The sequence below is a fragment of the Elgaria multicarinata genome, chromosome 3 (assembly GCF_023053635.1).
Source record: "Elgaria multicarinata webbii isolate HBS135686 ecotype San Diego chromosome 3, rElgMul1.1.pri, whole genome shotgun sequence".
NCBI lineage: Eukaryota > Metazoa > Chordata > Lepidosauria > Squamata > Anguidae > Elgaria > Elgaria multicarinata.
The window spans coordinates 14,040,836-14,063,916 of NC_086173.1; the positions used below are offsets into that span (position 1 = coordinate 14,040,836).

Here is a 23,081-nt window from a genome sequence, read left to right on the forward strand (position 1 = left end):
GGAGGGAGACCGCCAGAGCCGGAATGCGTCCCAGCCCCGGGTTTGCTACATTGTTGCCATTCCAGCCGGCTCCAGAATGTTGTGAATGGAAGAACCGCGGACTCAAGCCACGCCCACGTAGAACCCCCATCTGAAGGGCTTTGACCTCCCGCCTTGCCTGATTGGCTGGGGGCCTCCCGACCTTTGATTGACATCTTTTTCCCAGACAGCCCTTATTCTTTTTCTTCCCTTCTTCTTCTTCTTCTTCTTCCCCCCCGCCCCGCCTCTTCGAACCCCCACAACATGGGGGCGTGCATTGTTCCCTCTTGAGCGGCAGCCGACCTCGCCCAATCGCCTCGTCTCTATCCCTCGCCGTCCGTCCAATGAGAAGCCGGTGAGGGGAAAAGGGAGGACCGGTAAACCAGCAGCCGTCGAGCTCATTGTTGTGGGAGCTCCTTAAAGGGGCCGCATCCGCTGCCGACGGAGAGAGAAACGACCGACTGACCGGGCCGGGCCCGGGCCGCCGCTGGTGGGTTTCCGGGGAAGGCGCTCAGGAGAGGCTGGGGATCGGCCGGGCCTATGGAGCCCCCACCCGCCAAGCGCAGGTGCGGCGCCTCCGGGGAGCAGCCCGAGCCGGGACCGGGACCAGGCGCCGGCGCCACCGTCTCCTCGTCCCCCCCTTCCGGCTCCATCTCCACCGCCGTCGAGACGCTTCTGGACCTGAGCGCCCGGCGGGTGGCCGAGACTTGGGCCTTCGAGCAGGTGAGGGGAAAGACGGGGGCGCCTATTCCCACCCCCACCCCTCCGCGGGGGCAGCTCGTCAGTCTCGTCTCTTCTCTCCTCCTCCCTCCCCGCCCCCGGTTGTCTTTGACGGGCTCCGGCTGAGATGCCGGCCGGTGCAAGGGAAGGGAGCGTCCAGCTCCGGAGCGTCCCTTTAAACCGCTTTCAACCCCCCCCCCACTCCGCTTTCCTCCTCCTCCCCCCCTTATCGGCCTCTCCTTTCAATAACACTTACCCATCAGTCTTCCCTCTCCCTGAACTCCAAATGAGGAAGCCACTCTGCACATCCTCAGGAGCGCTTTTTAAATATATTTTTTTACTTTCCGCACCTGGACTTCCCTTTTTAAAAAGACTTCTCCTTCTTTAACGGCCCTGGCTTTGGAAAAGGCATTCCGGGCGGGGGGGCAAGGCCGAGAGGGGTAGTAGGTTTGCCAGCTTTTCAAACTGCCACTGTGGCTGACCTTTTTAACAATAAATAGGTCGAGGTGAGGAAGATGGGCAGGTGGTCCCTATGGCCCAGTGTGGTGAGAACACATCGTTTGCTGACTTCATAGAATCATAGAATAGCAGAGTTGGAAGGGACCTACAAGGCCATCAAGTCCAACCCCCTGCTCAATGCAGGAATAAAAAAAAATTAACAGAGCATATACAAGAATCACAGGTGGAGTACAATAAATCGTGTAATGCACATCTTAAATTGCTGTGAAAAGCACAGGGGCAGGGAAAGGTAGGTTAGTTGGCAATCCTAGCTATTAGCCTGGCTGGAACAAAGCCTGTCCTAATCTGTCTGTTTCTCTCTCTCCCCCTCCCCTTTGCCCCCCTCCTGGCTTCCCCTCCCCGCTCTGTAGTTGTCTTCTTCTGGAGCTGACCCCTTTCTTCCTAGGTTGTGGGGAAAGACCTCTTCCCCCCCCCCCCCACTCTTCCTCCTGCCAAGCTATCAGCTCGCTATTTATACTTCATTTTGCATGCTCTATAGTCTTGTAGCATCCTCTGCTGGGGGTGGGGTGGGATGGTCAAGTTCTGATTGACTGAGATTACTTCCCTATTAAGGGGTCCCCTCTAAATAGCATTTGCACTGGGGGAAAGAGGCTTATCCCATATGCCGGGGGGGGGGGCGGGCGGGGGGATGGTGATGAAGGGTCAAATGTGATGGTATATGTAACTTGAGGTTTACTGGACTTCTCCAGTTTTCCCCAGCCTTACTGATAACTGCTTTCTGGGTGTCCCTTTTGAGTCCATGAACCCTGCTTGCTGCCCGATGAGTTGAGGGCAGCTTGTATTCTCCCATATTTTCTGGTCTGGTCCCCTCTGGATTTGCTGCCGTGTTTCCAGGGTCCATTGAGGGATTTGAAAATGTGGGGCAGCATAAGCATTATGTGACTCCTGGTTTTCTCTTGCCTGCTTCTTGCACTCAGTTATGCATTCCATTCCACTTCTATTTGCGGTTCTCTTCTCTCCACCCCCTCTTAGGCTTTCTTTTCTGTACTAGGCTCTCCCTTTCACAGGCTGATGTCTTTATGCTGCTTGGTCTGGAGGAAGTGGTTATGCTAGGGCAGCCTTCCCCAATCTGGTGACCTCCAGATGTATGGGGCTTCCCATCCGCGTGAGCCACCGTGGCCAATGGTCAAGAATCCTGGGAGTTGTAGTCCAAAACATTTGAGCGGCACTAGGTTGAGGAAGGCTGCTAGCTAGGGTGTCTTTTCTAGGCTTTCTCTGGATGTAAATAAGGAGAAGTAGGTGGAGTGTGGGTTAGTTGAAACTAGGTAGAGAGATCAAGGGCTAGTCTGGGCGAAGCCCAGGAGAAAGCAAGATTGTGATACTATCCTGCAGAGGGAGGGAGAGGTTAGGCTTGCTGCACGTGTTCTTCTTTTCTCCCCCATCTCCTTTGCTGAAATTTGTCAGAGCCTTGCTCACTATGATTCTTCGACATCAGAGATCAGCGACTACTTCCTTCCCACAAACTGAGAATTCCTTGTAAGCAGCCGCAGTTCCATGCAGGGTGACAACCTAATCTCAGTGCTGGCTTGGGAAACTAGTCCAACGAGTCACTTGTCACTGACCTCAGTGACTAAAACTTCCAAGTCATACGCTTGAAATGGGAGGGAATGCAGAGGCTCTCCCGGCTTGATAATAAAGCACATCCCCCGTTTTCTCTTCTTCATTTTAAACGTAAAAGGCTGGGAAGGTTTCCTTAATGGGGATATTTTTTTCAGGCTGGTGTACTGTTTAAGAGCTCCTTAGCAATCCTGAATTTTCCTCATCTGATGGCCCAAGCAACATGGGTGGCTGTCAAGCTGTCCGGCATAACCTTCCATCTCCTGCCATGCTTGCACTTAGAGTGAGTGTAGCCAACCTTTCCCAAAACTTTCCTCTTCATGTTTTGAATTTCAGTGCCCATCAGCCCTAGCCATTGGTCAAGAATGCTAGGAGTTGTAGTCCAAAACATATGGAGGGCACCAAGGCTGATGTAAATAGTCTATACGTAGCCATTCTTCCCCCCCCCCCACTCACTCCTGTCAATCTTACCACCTGCCTTGCCCCTGAGGTGTGAAAACTTTGTGGCACTTAATAAATTGGGCTAAGGAGGAGGAGGGAGAGTTAAAAAATGGGACAATAGCTGGGCCTCCTCCATTATTATTATTATTATTATTATTATTATTATTATGTATTTATATAGCACCATCAATGTACATGGTGCTGTACAGAGTAAAACACTAAATAGCAAGGCCCTGCCGCATAGGCTTACAATCTAATAAAATCATAGTAAAACAATAAGGAGGGGAAGAGAATGCCAACAGGCACAGGGGAGGGTAAGCAGGTACAGGGTAGGGTAAAACTAACAGTATAAAGTCCGCACAACATCAAGTTTTAAAAGCTTTAGGAAAAAGAAAAGTTTTTAGTTGAGCTTTAAAAGCTGCGATTGAACTTGTAGTTCAATGCCTTCTCATTGAGTGGAAGCATAGTTCTCATCTTGCAATGCAGAGGAGGATTTGCCCAGAGTAGCTATTCCAGAAAAGTGACCTTTGAACCTGGTACCGCATCATCCTAAATTGGCCAAAGGAATTGACACTAGCAAGCCAATACCTTTGATTTGAAACTGGCAGGGTTGTAGCTTTGGACTATTAATGTGTTTTTGTCCCTACCATCTCAGTAGAGTGGTAAACCTGTGTCTGCCCTGCTTTTCGTCAGACTGCAGGTTACGTGGTTTGCGAGACTGAATGTTCTTCTATACAAAACAATTCCTTTCAGAAAAAAAGATGAGCATATTGGGGAGAAAGGGTTGAGAGTAGCTTTTTCCCTGACATGTGCAGGAAACTTTTGTACGAGGGGGTCTTGTCATATCAGCTCCCCCCGCCCCTGCATTCTAAAGTGAAGTAGGTGCACATGGTTTGCCCATTTTGGCAAGAACTAAACCCTGGTGCTCGCTTACTCTTTCCCACTTCAGTTATATCAGACTATAGTCTAGTGAAACAGGGAGGTTGTGTCAAGAGCAGTGTGAAAAAAGGATTCTGGGTGAAGCCAGGTTGGGGATGTGTGAGAAAATGGAGTGTTAGCAGAGAACTTGCATGTGAGGAGGAATGGAGAGAAACATCTGGTAAAAGATGTTTAAATGAGGAGCGCGATGTGGAAAGAAAATGGAGTCCTACCAGAAGGGTGGCAGGAGCATTGCGAATAGGGTGCAGGGGAGATGAATTTAGTGAATATATCTGAGCTGACTGAAGAGACGCTTCAGTAGTTGAGGTGGCTGTATGGAGGAGGTTGCTGAAAGGTAATGTCAGCTTAAGTCTGGATGTATCTTGTAGGTATTGTGCAAATCCAATTCTGCACAGCTTGATTACATCGCCCATGAGGTCTTTTTGAGTCCGTCATAAGAAGTGGAGAGCTTGGCAAACTTTGCGAGACTTGTCCATTTGATTCGGCCAAAGAGTCTGTTGACTGTGGTGGACCAAGAGTCACTGATGACACCGGGTTGCCTATATGAGGGACAGGAGGAAACTGTTGGATAGAATTGGGGATGGGGGGATGATTTAGACTGAAAGCTGAATTGTTCCCTTCATCTTCAGTTTGAGAAGGGTGGGGTGGGGTGGGGTAGTGGGCAAGAGGAGGGTGGAGGAGATTGAGCAGATTTGTAAGCAGACTATTGCTTTATGTAGATGCAGCTCGATAAGCTAGCTAGTTAAGTGGCAACTTAATTCTGTTTTCTGGGCAGAGTTGGCATTTGTGTTCTCAAAGCCATATTGCCTACCCTTCACTGGGAAGAAAACTCAGCAGTAGGACCTTTAGGAGCCTGTTTGATCCTCACTGGCCGTTCTCTGAATGCCAGGACTTTGTGTGGCCGCCATTTAGGCTGAAGTGGAAGAAAGCCTTTTGCTAGTGAGCTTCAATCAGTGCTTGCTAGTGGCAACTGTGTGGACGTCTGGCACCAAAAATAGCAAGGGAGGCCAGTTTTGGGTGCCCTTTGTATGGAAAATTCAGATTTAGAAGTTAAATGTGTTTGATGTGATGCGTTTAAGAGATCTGGTTGCAGCAATGATGAAGCCTTTGGCACCTGTTAGTTAAGCAGATCACAATCTCTTCCACAAGTCTCGAGCATTCTAAGTGGGTGATCGAAATGGGCCACACAGAATGTTTGGATAAAATCTGCATGGCTGGAGAAGGGATGAGGTCAGTTTAGCTAAGGCTGAAGTGTCGTGCTACGGCTTAAGTTGTCTGCTGGTTTTAGGACAGGAGGAATTGTGTGGATGAAACAGGCAAGTTCAGTGAGAATAGGCCCAGGAGAAAGAACTTCAGGCCCAAGGGCTACATTCGGCCCTCCTGGGGTCCCAGTCTGGCCCTCCGGGATTACCCAGAAAGCTGTGCCCCCTTCCCCTCTCTGCCACAAATTCTTTCGTGTTTTCCTGGCCCTTGTGCCGTTTTCCCCACTAGTTCTAAAAGGCTGAATGCCTCTCCTAAGGCTTAGTTACTGGCAGTAAGAGCTTTAAGCTCCAATATGCTTGTATTTTTGGACCAGCTCCATTTGCCTTTGGCTTCACCCGCCCTTGGAATGCAGCCCCCGGAAATGTCTCCAAATTGGAATTTGGCACATGAAAAGGGTTTCTGCACCCCTGAGATAGGGGCTAAAGGGCAGGGAACACGGAGGCAGAGTGCCCAGCAGATTCAGCAACAGATTAGGAGAGACAAACCTGAGAGAGGAGTCAGTACTGGCTCTAGGGTTGCAGGGGATGGGGGGACGGGGACGGACGCTTGGCGAGATGCTCTCAGTGCCGTGCTGTCCCCCGCACCGAGTGGGCCCACCTCCTCCTTGCTCCTGTGGCCACTGCCCATGCACATGACCTCTCTCTTCAGGCCCATTCTGCACAGAGGGAGAACAAGGTGAGCAGAGGCTTCACCTGCCCTGTCCAGGGACGTGAGCAGTGACAGGAGCAAGCTGAACAGGAAACAGCAGTGAGGAGGAGGAGGAGCAGCAGAGCCAGAGGGCCCCAGGGATTGGCAGAGGGGCCCCTGCTAGGGTGTGGGCCCCGGCAGGTTCCCAACAATGCCAACCTCTGACGCCGGCCTTGGGGGAGGGAGTGGCTTGAGGAAAAGAGGCGGGAACTGAGGAAAGCAGTTGTAAAGGCAAGGCAGTGGTCAAGTGCTCACTCTGGACGGATGGGGAAATGCTGGACTGCCAGCTGGTATCCAAGGCGACTGAATGAAGCGGTACAGCCTGGGTGGGAGGCAAACTGAGGAATGCCGGAACAATGGGAGGCAGAGACATCAGCCTGAAGGGAGGAAAGGTTAAGGAAAATAGGGGTGGGACGGGACAAACTTTTAGAGAGGGCTGAGGGATAGGAAGGAATGGCCAGGCTCATGAGCTGGGGGTCAGAAAGCCGGAGTCAAAGGGCAGAGAATTTTCCAGGTTCATTTTCTACAATACTGGATGCACTGAAGTAAAGGAAAAGTTCCCTCGGTGTGTCTTTTCCTGTCTTGGCAGCACTGGTGAGAGAAGCCACACCTGACAAGAATTCTCCCCTCTGGATCAGTATCATGCTTCCCTGGAAGCCCAAAAGCAGGAGCACAACTCAAATCACTGAGGGTCACTTAAATAACTTGAGGCCAATTTAATTATATTAAAATCCCCCCCCATTTTTTTTTTACACCTTGATGCTTTTAACCCTCTGTTCCTTTTTTCAGTGCATGCATTCCCCTCCCTACACTCTATCTGTTTCCTTATCTCTGCAGCCCCAGTCCCCAGTCATTGCTCTTTAGAACACAAGGCTTTTACTCTTCCAGCAGGGCACATAGTGGGTAGGTTGTGCAGCCTAGCTAACTTTGTGGGGAAATGAGTATCGACTCCACCACATGCTTCTATTTTCAAGCAATGCAGAAGTAGTGATACAAACTTCCCCCCAACCTCACTCTGCTTTTGATGGGCTTGGGTGGGCCTTAAATATTTCCATTAGATGTGCCCCCTTGCTCCTGGGAGGGGAGGGGATCCATTTGCATGTTGTGCAGGCCTGGGGAAGAGGTTCTAATTGCAAACTCTTTGAACTAACCACCCAAATCCACCATGATGACATGAGGAAGTTGAGATGAACACGCCCCCCCCCCCCGATTCTCTCCTGACAAGCTGCCTTTGTAGGATGTGTGAGACTCACATGGTGGGTGGTAGTACTTGGCTTCACTTTTGTCTTCCTTTCTGCAGCTCTGTTCTCTGAGAGGCATGGGCGTTACTGCCACTGAGGGAGACTGGCAAGACAGTCTGGAACCTGGGTGCAGACCAGACCTCGCCACAGTGCCTTTCCTCTTTCTAAGCTGCAAGCTACTAACTAGCCATGATGTGTTGGCTTCATGCCTCTATTTTACAGTACATGTTGCTTGGAGGCCGCATCTTTGGATATCTATTTGCATTCCTTTCCCAGCCCTGCCACAATGTTGTGGCTTCCAGTATCCCTGTTCCCACATCGTGTTTTCCCCCCCCCTCCCAAAACTGGAGGTAAAGCTCAGTAAGTTTAGTCTATTACTCAGCCCCTTCATGCAATGCAGAGAGCTGTGGAAAGGGTAGAATCCCAAGCACATGACCATCCAGGTGCATTTGAAATGCACATCTAGGAACCTGAAGTGTTTGCTTAAAGCAGTGGTTCCCAAACTTTTTCAGGTAACCACCCCCTTGGTTCCACAAACTCATGCCCAGTGCCCCCTACCCTACACTATAAAAATAATTATTCAGAATAGAGGTTTTCAACAACCCACTAAGGAAGATAATAACAATAAAATTCAAAACAGCAACAATTAATTGAATATTTATTCAAAATCCGAAGCACCCACCGCAGGCTTGCCGAGGGAGGGAGGGAGGGAAAAGAGAGCGAACGCCTCTGTTTTGCAGCCGGCGTGGCGGGGCACACCAAGCATGGTATGTCTCTTCATTAGCATTTTGGTGCTTTTGAAACTTTTCAATTCACAATTAAAAGGACTCTTCTTAAACGGTATTAATACATGTGTGGATTCTTCCCCTATATGGCTTGGGACCAAACTACCTTCTCCCATAAAAATGTCCCTGGGTTTTAAGACCTTCTGGAGAGGCGCTTCTTGGAAAAGACCACCTCGAGCGCCCCCTTGCCTCTTAACACCCCACTATGCAATCCCACCACCCCCAAGGGGGTGGTACCGCCCACTTTGGGAACCACTGGTTTAAAGTGATACACTAGTGTGTGAAAATGTGACATTTAATGTGTTTGAAATATTTTTTTCTGGCATGGAGTTGTGGAGGGGCGGTGGGGAGCTGTTTACATGTCCATGGATGCATTGGAAGGGCACTAGCTCACTTGTCCCTAGAGGCCCAGAGCCTGGAAGATGCATCTATTTGTTTAGATTTCTCTTTGCTGCTCTCCCCCCCCTACAAAAGCATTCAAGGTGACTTTGACAGCCATATCAATAACAATAAAAACGTAATGGTCAAAATATACAACTTTAAATAACAGTGAGAAAAAAACGGGCCAATCATTAAAAGCCCTAGAAAACTGAAAACCCATCCACACACTTTAACTTGGTACCTGAAAGCTAAGACTTGATGCCCATCAGATATCCTGAGGAAGGGAATTCCATAAGAAGAGACTGGTCCTAGGTGATGGTTCAGAAGGCGGCAGGACTTGGGGCATGGCCTTGGAGGAATGATCTTAAGAAATTGGCAGGTTTATATTCATTTCATTTATTCACACTATTTTCATCCCATTCTTCAGCCACCAAAAGGCTCACAGAGGGGCTTACAATGATGCCCTCAAGCAGACATAATACAAAAGTAAAGGCATTGGGAGAGAAACAGAGAAAAAGCCAAATGGAGCCCCCAGTTTTTAGTTTCAAAGTAATTATAGGTTTCTTTCTTAGCAGGGAAAGGCGAAACAAGCTCTCTATAGCTGTTCCTTTTCTGGCTGATGTATGGGACTAGGTTGGCCTCCCTTTGCTGTGATGTTCTTCCTAGTAGGCAATGGGTGCAGCCTCCCAGGGGTCCTTGGGCTCTCTGATCGATAGATGAGGCCAGAGTCTGCTGTCTCGGGGAAGTCAGTTGGAGCTGCGTGTTCCTTCTGGGAGAAGGTCTTTCAGATCCCTGGCTCCAAGTTCTTTAGAGCTTCGTAGTTCTAACAGTGTCTTGTCTTTCTTCCCTCCATCTTCTCCAGGTGGAAGAGCGCTTCTCCCGTGTCCCGGAACCTGTTCAGAAGCGCATCGTGTTCTGGTCCTTCCCACGGAGCGAACGGGAGATATGCATGTATTCATCCCTTGGCTATCACCCCCCAGAGGGTGAGCGAGACTCTCGTGTGCCCTTTAACCGTGGCCTGAATTTGCTGCAGTCAGGGGCTGTTGACCGTGTCCTGCAAGTAGGTAAGTGACTTAATTGGTTCAGAGGCTTTTGTTTGGCATGGATTCGGCACACTGGATTATGGGTAACAGCATTAAGGGTTATGTTGGCCTCCATTTGTGGCATCGCTAAAGCAATGATGAAATATGCTTGCACGTAGTTGAAAGGGTGGGGGGACTTAATCTGGTTTGGAACTTGGTTAGGCTTATTTCTGAGTAAATTTGCATAGGGCTGGCTGCCAGTCTTCTCATATGGGTGGGCTGGGGAAACCATGCTCCTCTTAGTTTGCCAGATGACAATAGCGAGTGCCCAGCTTTGCACTACGTTAACTGCTGTGGAGGTCTCTGTGTTAACTGGGCAAGCGAGACGAGAGCTGCCTATGGGAGGCCATAGAGCAGGTTGCTGCACTTCTACTCTACTGCCATTTGTGAACTACTATATAGTGGGATAATAACCAAGGAGGAATTTTGTGCTCAAAATATTCCTATTTATTTACCATTTTCACATATATATTTAAATTACCCATCCACACAACATGTGCTCATGGTGATTTTCAATACAACCACAAAACAATAAAATACAATTTCCCAAAAAATGGAAAACAGCTGATAAATATTTTACAGTAAAATTGGAACCTTGAAAATCAAAGAGTGGCATTAACCACTAAAAGTTAGGTAGAACAGTGTGGTTTTTATCTGTCTAAAGGTCAGTAACAACAGGGTCAACCCAGCCTCCCTGGGGAAGGAGACTCAAAAGACCATCTGGAGTCTCCACCAGCCTCGCCTGTCCAGGAGGTGGGACGCGTAACAAGGCTTCAGACGATGAATGCAATTTCTGGGCAGGTTCACACAGGAGGAGGCAACCTTTTGGATACCTAGCCCCAAGCCTTTTACAGCCTTATAGGTAAAAATCAGCACCTTGAATTGGGCTCAAAAACAATTAGGAAGCCAGTGAAGCTGTTTCAAGATCCGTGTTGCATGGCCTATAAAATGCACAGTCGGCAATGGTCTGGTCCCTAACTGTAGTTTCTGTGCACTTTTCAAAGGTAGCCCCACATACAGCATGTTACAATAATCTAGCTAAGAGATGATTAAGGCATGGATCACTGTGGTCCAATCCTCCTTCCCCAGGAAGGGCCCAGCTGATGCACCAGCTGAGGCTGGGCAAAGGACCTCTTGGCTACTGCCATCACCTGACCATCCAGGACCAGCTTTGGATCCAGGAGCATGTCCAAGCTGCATTTGTGATCCTTTAGAGGGAGTGCTACGCCATCCAGAACAGGTTGTGCTCCCAGTCTCAGGTTGACCTATCTACTGACCAACAGGATCTCAGACTTGTCTGGATTGAGCCTCAGTTTTGCTTTATCTCCATTTCTCAATTTTCCATTTTTTTAAAATCTTACATTCGGTTCCTCCAGAATGTTAAGGATTGTTGTGGCTTTATTATTATTGTTGTTGTTTAGCTTTGCACGGAAATTTGTACACATTTTTGTACCCCCTTCTCTTAAGATATTCATTTGTGTGCTATTTTCATGATGTACTTTCCTTGCATGGCCTCTACAGCCACGTACATTGAAAGAAGGTGTTTTAGGAGATCCTGATGGGGGCATTGAGCAGGAGATGATTCCAGCTTGCACCCCGGGTGGCTTGAGCAGTGCCTCATGAGAAGAATAAAAAGACCCTGAAATTCTACATAGGTCTTGTTACAGCTGGAAGCTCTGCCCCCAACATTTTTGCCAAGCATTTCTGTACAACCATAGGCGTCCGTTAATAAGTGCAGAGTTCTGCAAGTTGCTGAATTCTACCCCAGATTCTAGTGCAGTGAGCATGCATAACTGTGCACACAGCCCTGATCAGGCAGGATACTCACTCTGTTGATCAATTTTGGCAGAGAGACGTTTCTCTAATTTCATGATTGCCTGCGGATCCTTGATCATTGTTGCTGCAGTTTTAACGGACGAGCTATGTACTGGGTTAGGCGGGACAGTTGCTATTTGACTCAGCCGACAAATCGATTTTTCTCTTGGACTTCTCTATGACAAAAGATCTCTGGCCACTGAGAAAGTATTTTCACTTTCTGATTTTACTGCGTTTACTGTTTTAACCATTTATTTCTGCTGCTCTACCAGCACGAGACTGTTTATCTCAGCAGCTGGCTCGCACGTACTCCTTCAGCTATCCTCCTGATGCTCACAGACTTCCATAAACAAACAGTGTGGGCAGCACCCCGTATAAATGGCCACGATGCAGCCCTCCTACACCGAGGAACAAGGACTCCTTGCTCTGCTTCTGTTCCCTGAGACTTGGCTGCTTCCTGCCTCTCTTCCCTGTGCCAGGCCATGTTGGAGCACAAGAGCTGCTGAGTCTGCCTGCTGCCATATTGACGGAAGTGCATTTGGCAGTTCCTTAACAGCTCCATCAGTCGAGCTCTGCCTTTGTATCTAAGCACTCCAAAGTAAATGCTCCTGTCTTTTAAAAAAAACCAGCAACAAATCGCTGCACACGAATTCTTTATCTCCTCAAATGCCACAGTTGAATTTTAAATGGCTCCCGGTGCAATTGTGCATGTGTCTGCTCAGGTGTAATTCTTATTGAGTTCAGTGGGGCTAATTCCCAGGATGGCAGCCTCAGGAACATTTTTTAAAAACCTGTTTGGAGAGCATGCAATGAATATACACAGCTTTGATCAGGTCATCAAGTATTTTGATAATTGGTGCCTGCCTCGTAGAGCATGGTGGAGACTGTGCTGTGTGGTCATTGGGCTGGATTTAGATTTTAGGCATGTGCAGCAGGTCTGGCGGAAGCAGACGGGCCCGTCTCCTCCTCCCCATGGCAGCCCCTTGGGTTTGGGGAACCCTGCTGAATAGGGAGTAGGCTGTGGTGTAGGAAGAAGGGTTCCCCCCCAAAATCAGGAGGTGGCACTTTCTGTGAGGCTAGGTCGTGGGCATCTGCTTCCACCAGCCCGGTTGCACTCACCTAGCTTTGCATCCAATTCATAGCTGAATACCCTCCAGCCATGTACTATTCTTGGCACTCTTGCTCCAGTGACTTTTTCCTGTAGCTCTCCCAGGCTGTTAGTGAGTCAGAATTTGCCAGCCATGAGGCTAAATGGTCTCTTCCACCGAGACCTCTTTTTGCGAGGCGGCTGCCTGTCTTTTGCCAAAAGCAAGTTGCGTAGTGGCAGTGGAGAATGTGGAAGTGGCCCTTCGCAGTGGTTAGGCCTGGTTGACTAGCAGCTCTAGGCTGGAAGGATGTCAGCTGGGATGCAGAATTTTGCCCGTTTTCTACACTGGTTTCTGGCTCCTCCTGTGTCGGCTCCACTGCCTCTTGCCTTAAAAGTGTCTGAATTCCCCGGTGTGTGTCTGAACTAGTCCCTGGAATTCTCCTTTACAGACCAGACCTGTCCTGCATGTTTTGCTCTGTGCATGTTAGACCTTGGGCATTCTCAGCTTAGTTATGTTTTCTGAAGTGCTTCCAGGTGGCATCACAGGTGTTGGCCGGGAGACCCTTTGAGCAAAGTGATGGAGGTACTATTGCGAGTGTGATGCCAAACTGTTTTGCTAGAAGGGTGTTTAGAAGAGAAATGCCACATTACTGTGTGTTTGACTTTGAAGTCCCAATCTTATGATCATGTCAAATTGTGGGTGGTGTACTGACAAAGAAACCTCCTAGGCTTCTCCTGGTAGTGAAAAGGCCGGCATAGCACTGGGTTTCCTGCCTGCAACTCCGCATAAACTTTTCAAGGGATATTGGAAGCTGTTAGAGCTCAGCAGACTGCCATGGGTCATCGAGTCTCCAGAGCCGCCCATGGCCATCTTTTAGGAAAAGGGGGGGGGGGGAAAGACTAATGGGAGAAGAGAAGATTGAGGGAAGACATGATAGCACTCTTCAAATACTTAAAAGGTTGTCACACAGAGGAGGGCCAGGATCTCTTCTCGATCCTCCCAGAGTGCAGGACACGGAATAACGGGCTCAAGTTACAGGAAGCCAGATTCCGGCTGGACATCAGGAAAAACTTCCTGACTGTTAGAGCAGTACGACAATGGAATCAGTTACCTAGGGAGGTTGTGGACTCTCCCACACTAGAGGCCTTCAAGAGGCATCTGGACAACCATCTGTCAGGGATGCTTTAGGGTGGATTCCTGCATTGAGCAGGGGGTTAATGGCCTTGTAGGCCCCTTCCAACTCTGCTATTCTATGACTTTTTTAAAAACAAGAACTGCACAGTGTAGTATAAAATCTGTGCTTCTCCAATGAAATTGGCGGATAGTAAGGGCAAGGCAAACAAAAGTAACTGTGTCTTTACATATCAAAGTTCAGGAAGTAGCTTATGGAATTTGTCTGTGATGATAACTTTTTTTATTTTTTAAAAAGGCAACTTAATCAAAGCCATTGACAGAACTGTCCATTAGTCAAGATGGCTAAATAAAATCTTCATGTCCAGAAGCAGGATACATCTGAGCAGCAGATGCTGGGGTCTGCCTGTGAGTGAGCCTGTCCCTTGGACAGGCTCACTCCTAATTTAACTTAAATGAACACCTAATTTGACTTAAATTTAAACTCTGCTGTTTTAATTTCATATTTTAACCTATGTCAATTTTTGCTGTGTGGTTTTATCCTGGTCGTGCTTTTTATATCGTATTTTGTATTTGTGTTTTTAGACTGTTGGTTGTTTTATTATGCTCTTCATGGTTTTAATTTTTGTGAACCGCCCAGAGAGCTTCAGCTATTGGGTGGTATAGAAATGAAATAAATAAATAAATTGGTACCATCTTTTGGCTCAGCCTTCCCCAACCGGGTTAGGAATGATGTGAGTTGCAGTCCAGCACATCCTGGAAGGCTCTAGGTTAGGGAAGGCTGAGCTAGTGGCCTTAGTACCTCTGATTGCGCCTCTGATAAAATGTGGGAGAAGGGGGACTTGAAGTCAACAACCCCTTTTCTAAGGGCGGCCTTCACGACACAGGCCTCACATACCAGGCCTCGATGCACACAAACCCTCCTCAAGCCAAGCGCCACCACTTGAACAACCTGAGGGGTGGGGGAAAACACAACCTTTGATATGAGAGGGTAAAGGCTGGAATCTGAAAAGGTTTTACTGTGCATGTGCTGAAGGTTATATATATAAAGTGTTTACAATAGTAACTGTAGAGCAGGTGATAAAGCCAAGCAGACACGTGGTTTGAGGTAACAAAATAGAATAAAATGATTATTTTTGTTTAACCCATCTTAGTTACTTCAAATTCAAGTTAACCTGCTTAATTTACTAGTTTTGATGAAAACAGTAATCTTAAATCTATTAAAATCTTATCTCCTTTCACTCCCCGCACCACTGACAATCCTCACTGACACTCCCGACTCCCAACATATTTATTCCTCTCCCCTCCATTTCACAGCATCATCAGCCACCCCCAGTCCATCCAACATTATGCAGTCACTAGACATACAAACTCAGACATACCTAAGGGAACAGAACTGTGGGGTAATCCCCCATAAGCTATGTATATAGTCAATTGCCAGTCCTTGCACCCACTTGCTTCATTTGCTAATAAATGTCTTAGCACAAGCGCTGCAGAGCTGTCGTCTTATTTATTTATTTATTTATTTACATTTATATACCGCCCCACAGCCGAAGCGCTCTGGGCGGTTCACAAAAGCTAAAAACAGTAAACATTAAAAATACAAAATTTAAAAACCATCAAAGACATAAAAACAACAGTAAAAAAACAGCAGCATCCATTTAAAACAACAATTCTGGAGTCCATTAAAAAACAAACTTAGCGTTCAATGCCTTTAAATGCCTGGGAGAAGAGGAAAGTCTTGACGTGGCACCTGAAAGATAACAATGTTGGCGCCAGGCGAGCCTCATTGGGGAGATCATTCCACAGTTGGGGGGCCACCACCGAAAAGGCCCTCTCCCTTGTTGCCATCCTCCGAGCTTCCCTCGGAGCAGGCACTTGGAGGAGGACCTTAGATGTTGAGCGCAGTGTATGGGTAGGTTCATGTCGGGAGAGGCGTTCCATCAGGTATTGCGGTCCCTAGCCATGTAGGGCTTGAAACCCGCTTTTCAATGGAGACAGTTTACACATTCATCTGAGAGTCACCAAGTTGTGTACATGCTTGTGTGAATAATTCCTAACTCTGGCCCAAATGTGAGCTTGCATCTTGAGTAGTTCTAGCAGAACAGGCAATAAAGTACAAAGGAAGGATAGCATTAGAATTCAATGCAATAACTTCCCTGAGAGAGGACTCCAGAGGCTTTGCAACCTCTATGCCAGCCTGAAGTCTTGCAGAACTGCAGTTTAAACAAAAAAGCAGCGAAACAGCACTGCAGTGCAATGAGAAAGAACTGTTAGATTCCCCTTGAATCACCCTGTGTACAGTCTGAAAGAGTGAGTCAGCATTTTTGAAGATGACTAGCAGGGTCCTGGCATGTGGCTCTTGCTCTACTGACTTGACCACTGTAGGCGAAGACACACGTTGCATCAGATGAATGGCTGATGCTACAAAGTATTTAACATGTGGCTCCTTCACTTTGGTCTGACCCTATGTTCAAAGGCAGAACCATCCATTCATTGATCTCTAGCAGGGTGGCGGGCAGCAAATTACATCATCTGCTGAGAGCAGGTGCATTTCTCAGTGTCCTTCTGCAGAAGGAATTCCAGATCGATCCAGCCATGGAACCAAACTGTGCACTGCAGAAGGCATAACATTATAAGGGTCTGTATTGGATTTGGAGCAATTGAGGCTCCGTCCCAAATATGGTGGCCCAGCAGTCCGTCCTGCGTTAGTATTTAGGGCACTGCACTTTGGCCTCCAGGGCTCTAAGCCATCACTGTAGGCCATGAATTAAACTGGGGAAAATGAATTCCATGGCACCTCCCAATGAGTTCACACTCTTCTTTATTTATGTGTTTGTTTATTTTAGTAGGTATTTGCTCTCCAGACCTTGGGTTAAATTCCCTCTGCAGTTTCCTGCAGTTGTTTGGTAGGACCCATTTAAAGGAACAGATCTAAAATGATGTTGTACCCGTTCAATGTAAGAGTTTGTGGCTATAGATTTTCCCAGTTTATGGCCATTTTGGACCCAAGAGGGTTCAGAATGCCTGGAAGACAACTGCAACATGTTGAAATATTTTGTGGGAGTATCATGGAAAAGTTGCAGAACAGGCAGCACAAGCTATGTATAATGTATGTGGAAAAAATCTTATTTTTCAGATTTCACGTAAGGGAAAAAGTATCTCTTAGTCCCGTGGTCTGGTCTTTCACCCCTGTATTATACACCCACCATTTTCTCCTTTTAGTCTGCTATTGGAAGGAAGAACCAGACAATGTACTATTGAGGTATGATTGCTAGGGCAAAACATCACTTGTTCCTCCACCTTTTCTACCATCTGCAGCGTTCACAGTATCTTACTGCATCATGTGTGTTTCATTTTCTTTCCATATTAACTATTTGGAGAGTTGATCCATGAACACTTCAGAATGATTTCTTTAAGAATGACAACTCCATGATTTTTCATGGGAAAGACCATCTTTTTCACATATTGAAGAAAATGTATAGGCATAAAGCTACTGAAAAAATAAACATATCCAACTGTCTAACACAGAAGGTATCAATTCTTTTTCTCAGTGAGGATATATTATCTGAGGAAACATTATGCTTGCAATGTAAACTGTGCACATTTTAAATATCTTGATGTTGTGATTTTGAAATGGAGATTAAAATTGTGGTTTTTTTCAGAATTTTTTTTCTAAACTGTACATTTCTTTAAAAAATTCAACGATCATCCCTCAGTAGTGCATAGCTTCTTATAGCAGGCTGTTATAATGTTGGTTGATATGTAAATGGTGTAAATGTTGGTTTGCTCCTTTAAATGTGTCCTACCAATCAACTGCAGGAAATTTTGTGGGGGATGTTTAACCCAAGTTCCAAAAAAGTGCAGGAAGGAAATCTCACCTTGCAGCCTGCGGGACCTTGGTGCTAATCTTTTTAAAAGTCCCTTACGCTGGGGGCCTACGGACTGTGTTGCCATCTTTAGGCGGACTCTGCTTTTTTGTCTTAAAACCATTGCTTCCCTTACTCTAGGAAATAAAAGGATGCCACTTTATTTAAAAATAGAAGATATTCTCAGGTGCCTGGAAAAACATTTTATTGGGCCCAACACATTTCAGAAAGAAAATTTCTTCCTCAGGGGCCGCTTATCTTTCTCCGGCTGATGCTTCCTCCGTTTCAAAATGCTTAATGTAAAAATAATTCATACTTGCATATTTAATTCTATTATAACTGTGCTCAGTGACTAACAGTCTCATGATACAGTAACTTCTGTTATCCACCAAAACTTTCTGTAACACTTTTCTCTTTAAAATGTGGCCTGCTTAAGCCATATGATAAAAACCCACACATTTGATTAGTGTGCCTCCTACAGCTTTTCAGTTTCTAACGGGCTTTTTTTTTTTAAGCTGTAGAGTTAGATCCTAATGCTACAAGCTTATAATTTTACTTTGCTTTTGCAATGTTCACTGAACGAGATAATAAAAGGATACAACAAGGGTTGAGAACAAATGTTTCAGTAATTCATTGGCAATTGTACAGTCATTATTCCTTCTGCCCCCTCCCACTTTGAAATCTGTTTCCTGCACCTAGTTCTGTGCCCTAAAACAACTGAAATAGCTTGAGACAACAGATCTTTAAGGCTTGTAATTATTTGTCATTCATTTCTCAGTTAACAATAATCCATCATTCCCTTGTTGCTGCTATCTTTTAAGCAGCTCCCCTAGCCTTTAAGAGCAACCAAGGAGAAAGGTCCTTAATCTTGTGCTCAATCCAGCCCAAGTTGAGCATTCATCTATTGGACTGAAGGCAATGGAAGGATTTTAAGCGCATGCTGAACTCTGATTTCAGTGGAGGAATTCTGCCCAGACTTTACAACTCCATAGTGCAGTTCAGTAGGGCTTAAAAAGTGCTTAGCATTGGCGATGGGTCATGCACATGATGTTGTCTTTTACACACGAGCAGTCCTGGCAACCTTTGGTTGTGGGCTCCCTTGGGGAAACGCAACACGTGGACCTGGTCATGATGGATACAGCCACCAACAAGTGCTGCAATGTTGGTCAGCGTTGGCTGGGACAGCAGACAGTATCCGTTATTCCTACAGAGAGTAGAGCCGTTGAATTCTTGACTAACTTCGATCTCATTAATTTCAGTGGGTCTTCTCTATGTAGGATTAACATTGGACACTACCCAGAATATACAGATCATGGGAGCTGAAATCTTCCTCCCACGCCCTGCAGCGTCAGGCTCCCTTCTCTCCATCCCAGCTTGGATGCTACAAGTGAGCAAAAGTGCCTGGTATGACAAAGTGTAAGATGAGAGAGGATTCGGTCCCCCACCCCACCCCAATATAAGAACAATACATGTGGCTGTTTTGTCCCCATTGCATCTAGTTTGGCTCTTTGCTTAGTGTATCCTTCTGTGTATCCTTCAACCAAGTTACCATTTCACTAGCTGTGGAAAGCATGGAGCTAAAACCCTAGGGAGCTGGCCATGATTTGCTTTCTCCCCATTTTTATTTATTTATTTATTTATTTCTATATTAATGTTTTACTTTTTTTATTTGGTTATGTTTTTTTAAAGTTTTCTGGACCTTTTGTAAACCACTTTGGTTAGCTTTAGTAAGGTGGCATAAAAATACATCAAATAGAGAAATAAAATAATTCTGTCTTTCCTCCAAGGAGCTCAACATGGTTTTCTCATCTCATTTGTCCCCACAACAACCTTGTGAGGTAGATTTGACTGAGCGATAATGACTGATCCGGGGTCACCTAGTAGTCTTTGTGGCTGAGTGGGGATTTGAATCTGAAACTCCCTCATTCTTGTCTGACCTTCTTGCCACAACACCACAGTGTCTTTCCATTTCACATCCTTCCCAAACCTGAATATTAGAAACACTGGGATGAGGTGAAGGTCATTGCCTCAAATGTGGGTACTAGTCTAGGTGAACCAACAGGCTTCTCCACTCAACCGAGCCCCAAGCTAGGACTGATTATGTATGAAGAGAAAGGTGTAGGTGGATAATTTCCCCCGCTGGCCTCCCTCTAAGGCTTGGGTTATCACTCACACAAAAATATCTGCAGGGCTCTCCGGCCTAACAGAGCGGAATGTTAGTCAGGTCAGGCAAGCTGGAGTTGAATGTTTGGCATTAGTAGTCCTGAAAATGCAAAAAAGAAAAAGAAAAGAAAAAGTCTGTCTTTTAGTCAAGAAAAATCCTAATATGTAACACGAATAAGCCCATTTTTACTAGTCGCATCATAATCTTGTTTTATTCCTTATCATGTAGAAGAGTTTTCTAGACCTCAAGTAGAGTCCACAGCAATTGACAAGAGAGGAGGAATGGGACAGGTGCACTGTGGCAGGAGTCCTCCTGGCAGGCCCTCTCAGTGGAACAGGCGAAATTGGAACAGTCGGTGGCAATCGTGATACTGAGCTTCCTTCCACCTCCTTTATGCTATGGCAGTGGTGACTTTGCCTTTTGAGAAGCTCAGCTGTGGTGGGAGATGTTGACAGCAGCCTAGGTCTTCCTTGGGCATAGGGTGGTCAGGTCTCAAGGTTTGACCTGAAGTTGCAGAGTTTTCAGTCTTCTCACGGTATTCCGGGGAAAGAGTACATTCTCAGTGTAAGAAGGCAGGCTATTTTTGCTTGGTCTAAGAGCTGTTGCTATTGGGTTCTCTTTCTGTGCCCATCAAGCTCCAACTTGGAGGCAATCTGGCACAACCAGGTTTCCCCCCTAATCCACCAGGATGTCACCCTCTGCCACCATTTGGTGGCACTAAGCTTGGCCCTTATCCAACCAGGCTCCACCCAGGGCTGGATCAAGGCCATGATGGGCCCTGGGCTGTAATGCCCCCTCCCAATCCTACTCTAACTCTAAACCTATGCATGGCATTTGCATGTGCACAAGCAGACTCGTAGGTGTAACCTGGAAATTACAACACCTTGCCACTGACCAATTCATTCAGACTGCAATTTCCCTTTTTGAAACTGGGTCTATCTAAGCGGCAGACATCATGGCCATAACAGCTGTTCCAATTTTGGGACTTTGCTGTTTGTTTTTCCCATCTCATACTTTTTGTACCTCATAACCTGATTAGGAAAAAGCTTCCAACTTTTTGTGGAATTTGGGGTATTCCTAAAAGAGCTTGCCCAGCTGTGGAAAGAAAATTGTATGTACAACAACTGTGTAGGGCATTGCTTTCCAAACTCTTCATGTTAGCGACACACTTTTTAGACATGCATCATTTCGCGACACAGTAATTCAGTTTTACTAGCAAACCGGAGGTTAAACTAACCCCTTATAAGAGAGACAGACACATACATAAATTGTAATAACGAAATGTATGGGGACACAACATATCTCATGAAAACCTTTCATTTATATTTTTTAAAATATATGATTTGCAAGATAATAACATCCATTTCCAAGACTTTTCACAGTGAACCAATTTTGTCGAGCTGCGATCGAACGGCGGTTGAGACGGTGTTCTATCAAAAAACTGGACCCGTGGAATTTCTTGAATGCGTCACTTCAGGTGCAGCTGCGTCACCGGAAGTAACGCAGAATCAGCTGTTTCGACCCGATTATGCAGACTGTGCATGAGCAGTACCTGTATGATCCCTCGACTGTGGTGTGCATACACGGACACGACGGAAGGGGAATATACTAGTGCACCATACTAATCGGCACCTTTGCTGCGTGAAAATGCATGCAAGTTGGTATTGCTTATTTCACATAGACTCAGAGGTTTCTCGTTACGTTCGCATGACACACCTACACGCTGCAGCCGACACACTAACGTGTTGCGACACACAGTTTGGAAAGCTCTGGTGTAGGGGGTGGGTGGATGGATGGGTGTTTCTACTTATCTTAATGGAACATCATCTTCCCTGCTTCCCCCCACACTTTCAGGCAATAAATGCATGAAGAGATATCCTCAAATACAAGAGGCTATGGGGCCCTGCTGACACCACACCGCGTTTCTTTTCCCTTGATATCCACACCTTGAGAGTGGATGTCTGCAGAAGAGAAGCCAATGTGTCTGCCTGTAAGTGGCTCAGCATCTTTTTATAAACCATAGTCAAGAGCTTTTATTTAAAAGGGTTTGCATATTTAAAAAAAGCCTGGAAAGCAACCCAGCCCATCTCTAGGCAGTGGATTCTGTGCAAAAAGTGTGAAGGCTGTCTCTGTCTCACACTTGTGCTCGTTATTTATGCATTATCAGCATTTATATAACGCCTTATCTGCTAAAAAACAACAACAACCCCATCAAGGCAGTGTGCAACAATTCAAAACAATCTTAAAACAATAAAACCAAAATAATTAAAAGCAATAAAACACAGACACACTAGAATTACACACTTTAAAAGGCTAATTGTAAAGGTGCATCTTTACTAGAGAAGTGAAGGCCCGGAAAAAAACTGGAAAAATTTGGAAAAAAACAGGGTTTTTTTTGGGTTTTTCCCGAACCCTTTTTTGGTTTTTCCCCGAAAAATTGGGAAAAATGAAGAAAAAACGGATTACGGGATGTTTTATTTTAGCATGATGAATAAAATGTTTAAGACAAGGTGTTCAGATATTTAGTTCTCCAAGGACAAGCAAATCCTAGGTTGCAAACTGAGACTACAACTCTCAAATGCAAGAGCAAGATGCATTTCTGCCTCTAGGGGGCACTTCCATGGAAGCCGAGACAAACTAATACTCATAGCTATAGGTCAGAAAATGAGTCTGATTAAATTTCAAGCATATTCATTGAATCTTGGTCCCCCCCCCCATTTTTCTCAGTTCTTTTTATGGGAATGGGGTTTTTATGTCTTGACACTGGAGGACAAGCTGAAACATAAATAATTTTCTTTGTTACTAATGTTGGTGGTTTCTACTTTTGTTGTTTTAAATTGATTTTTTGCCTGCGCCTCATAAACTGGCAGAACCAAAGAGGTTCCTTACAGTTCAGGTGTTCCTAACAGTTCAGGAGCTTGTAGCTCCATTTGTTACCCCCCCCCCCCAAAAAAAGTAACAAAAAGTAAATTAAATTTGTAATAATTGTTTGAATACACTAGTTTTAATATACCAAATGTAATAATTTTATGCCAAACCAACTTGGACATAATTACATTTTATGTTCCTAAAGTAACAAAGTGACTTTCAATCTGTAAAAAGTGCAAATATTGCATTAGTTCAATTTTTCCGAAAATTTCCGTTTCCCCCCGGAAAAAAACGGAAAAAAACTTTTTTTTCCGATGGCGTCAAAATTTCCAGAAATTTTACATCTCTAATCTTTACATGCTTTCTAAAGGCCAAGAGAATGGGGGGGGGGGGGAATAATTCTTGAGAGAGTGCATTCCACAGTTTGAAGCAATGCAAGCAAGAGCCTTCACACTCAAAACAGGTCTCAGCTGCAGATCTCAATATCTAGGCAGGTTCATAGCAAGACAGGTG

At 46.0% G+C, this 23,081-nt stretch overlaps 1 protein-coding gene across 2 annotated transcripts in view; it reads left to right on the forward strand.

Moving 5' to 3' along the window:
* Positions 1-476: 476 nt before the first annotated feature.
* The window catches only part of ZSWIM4 (zinc finger SWIM-type containing 4), a 48,155-nt gene continuing 25,550 nt past the window's right edge, over positions 477-23,081 (forward strand). For both annotated transcript variants that reach the window (XM_063119330.1, XM_063119331.1), the window contains exons 1-2: positions 477-741; positions 9,414-9,615. In XM_063119330.1, coding sequence (XP_062975400.1) covers positions 559-741; positions 9,414-9,615 — 385 coding nt within the window. In that variant the 5' untranslated portion in view covers positions 477-558. The remainder of the gene's footprint in view (positions 742-9,413; positions 9,616-23,081) is intronic.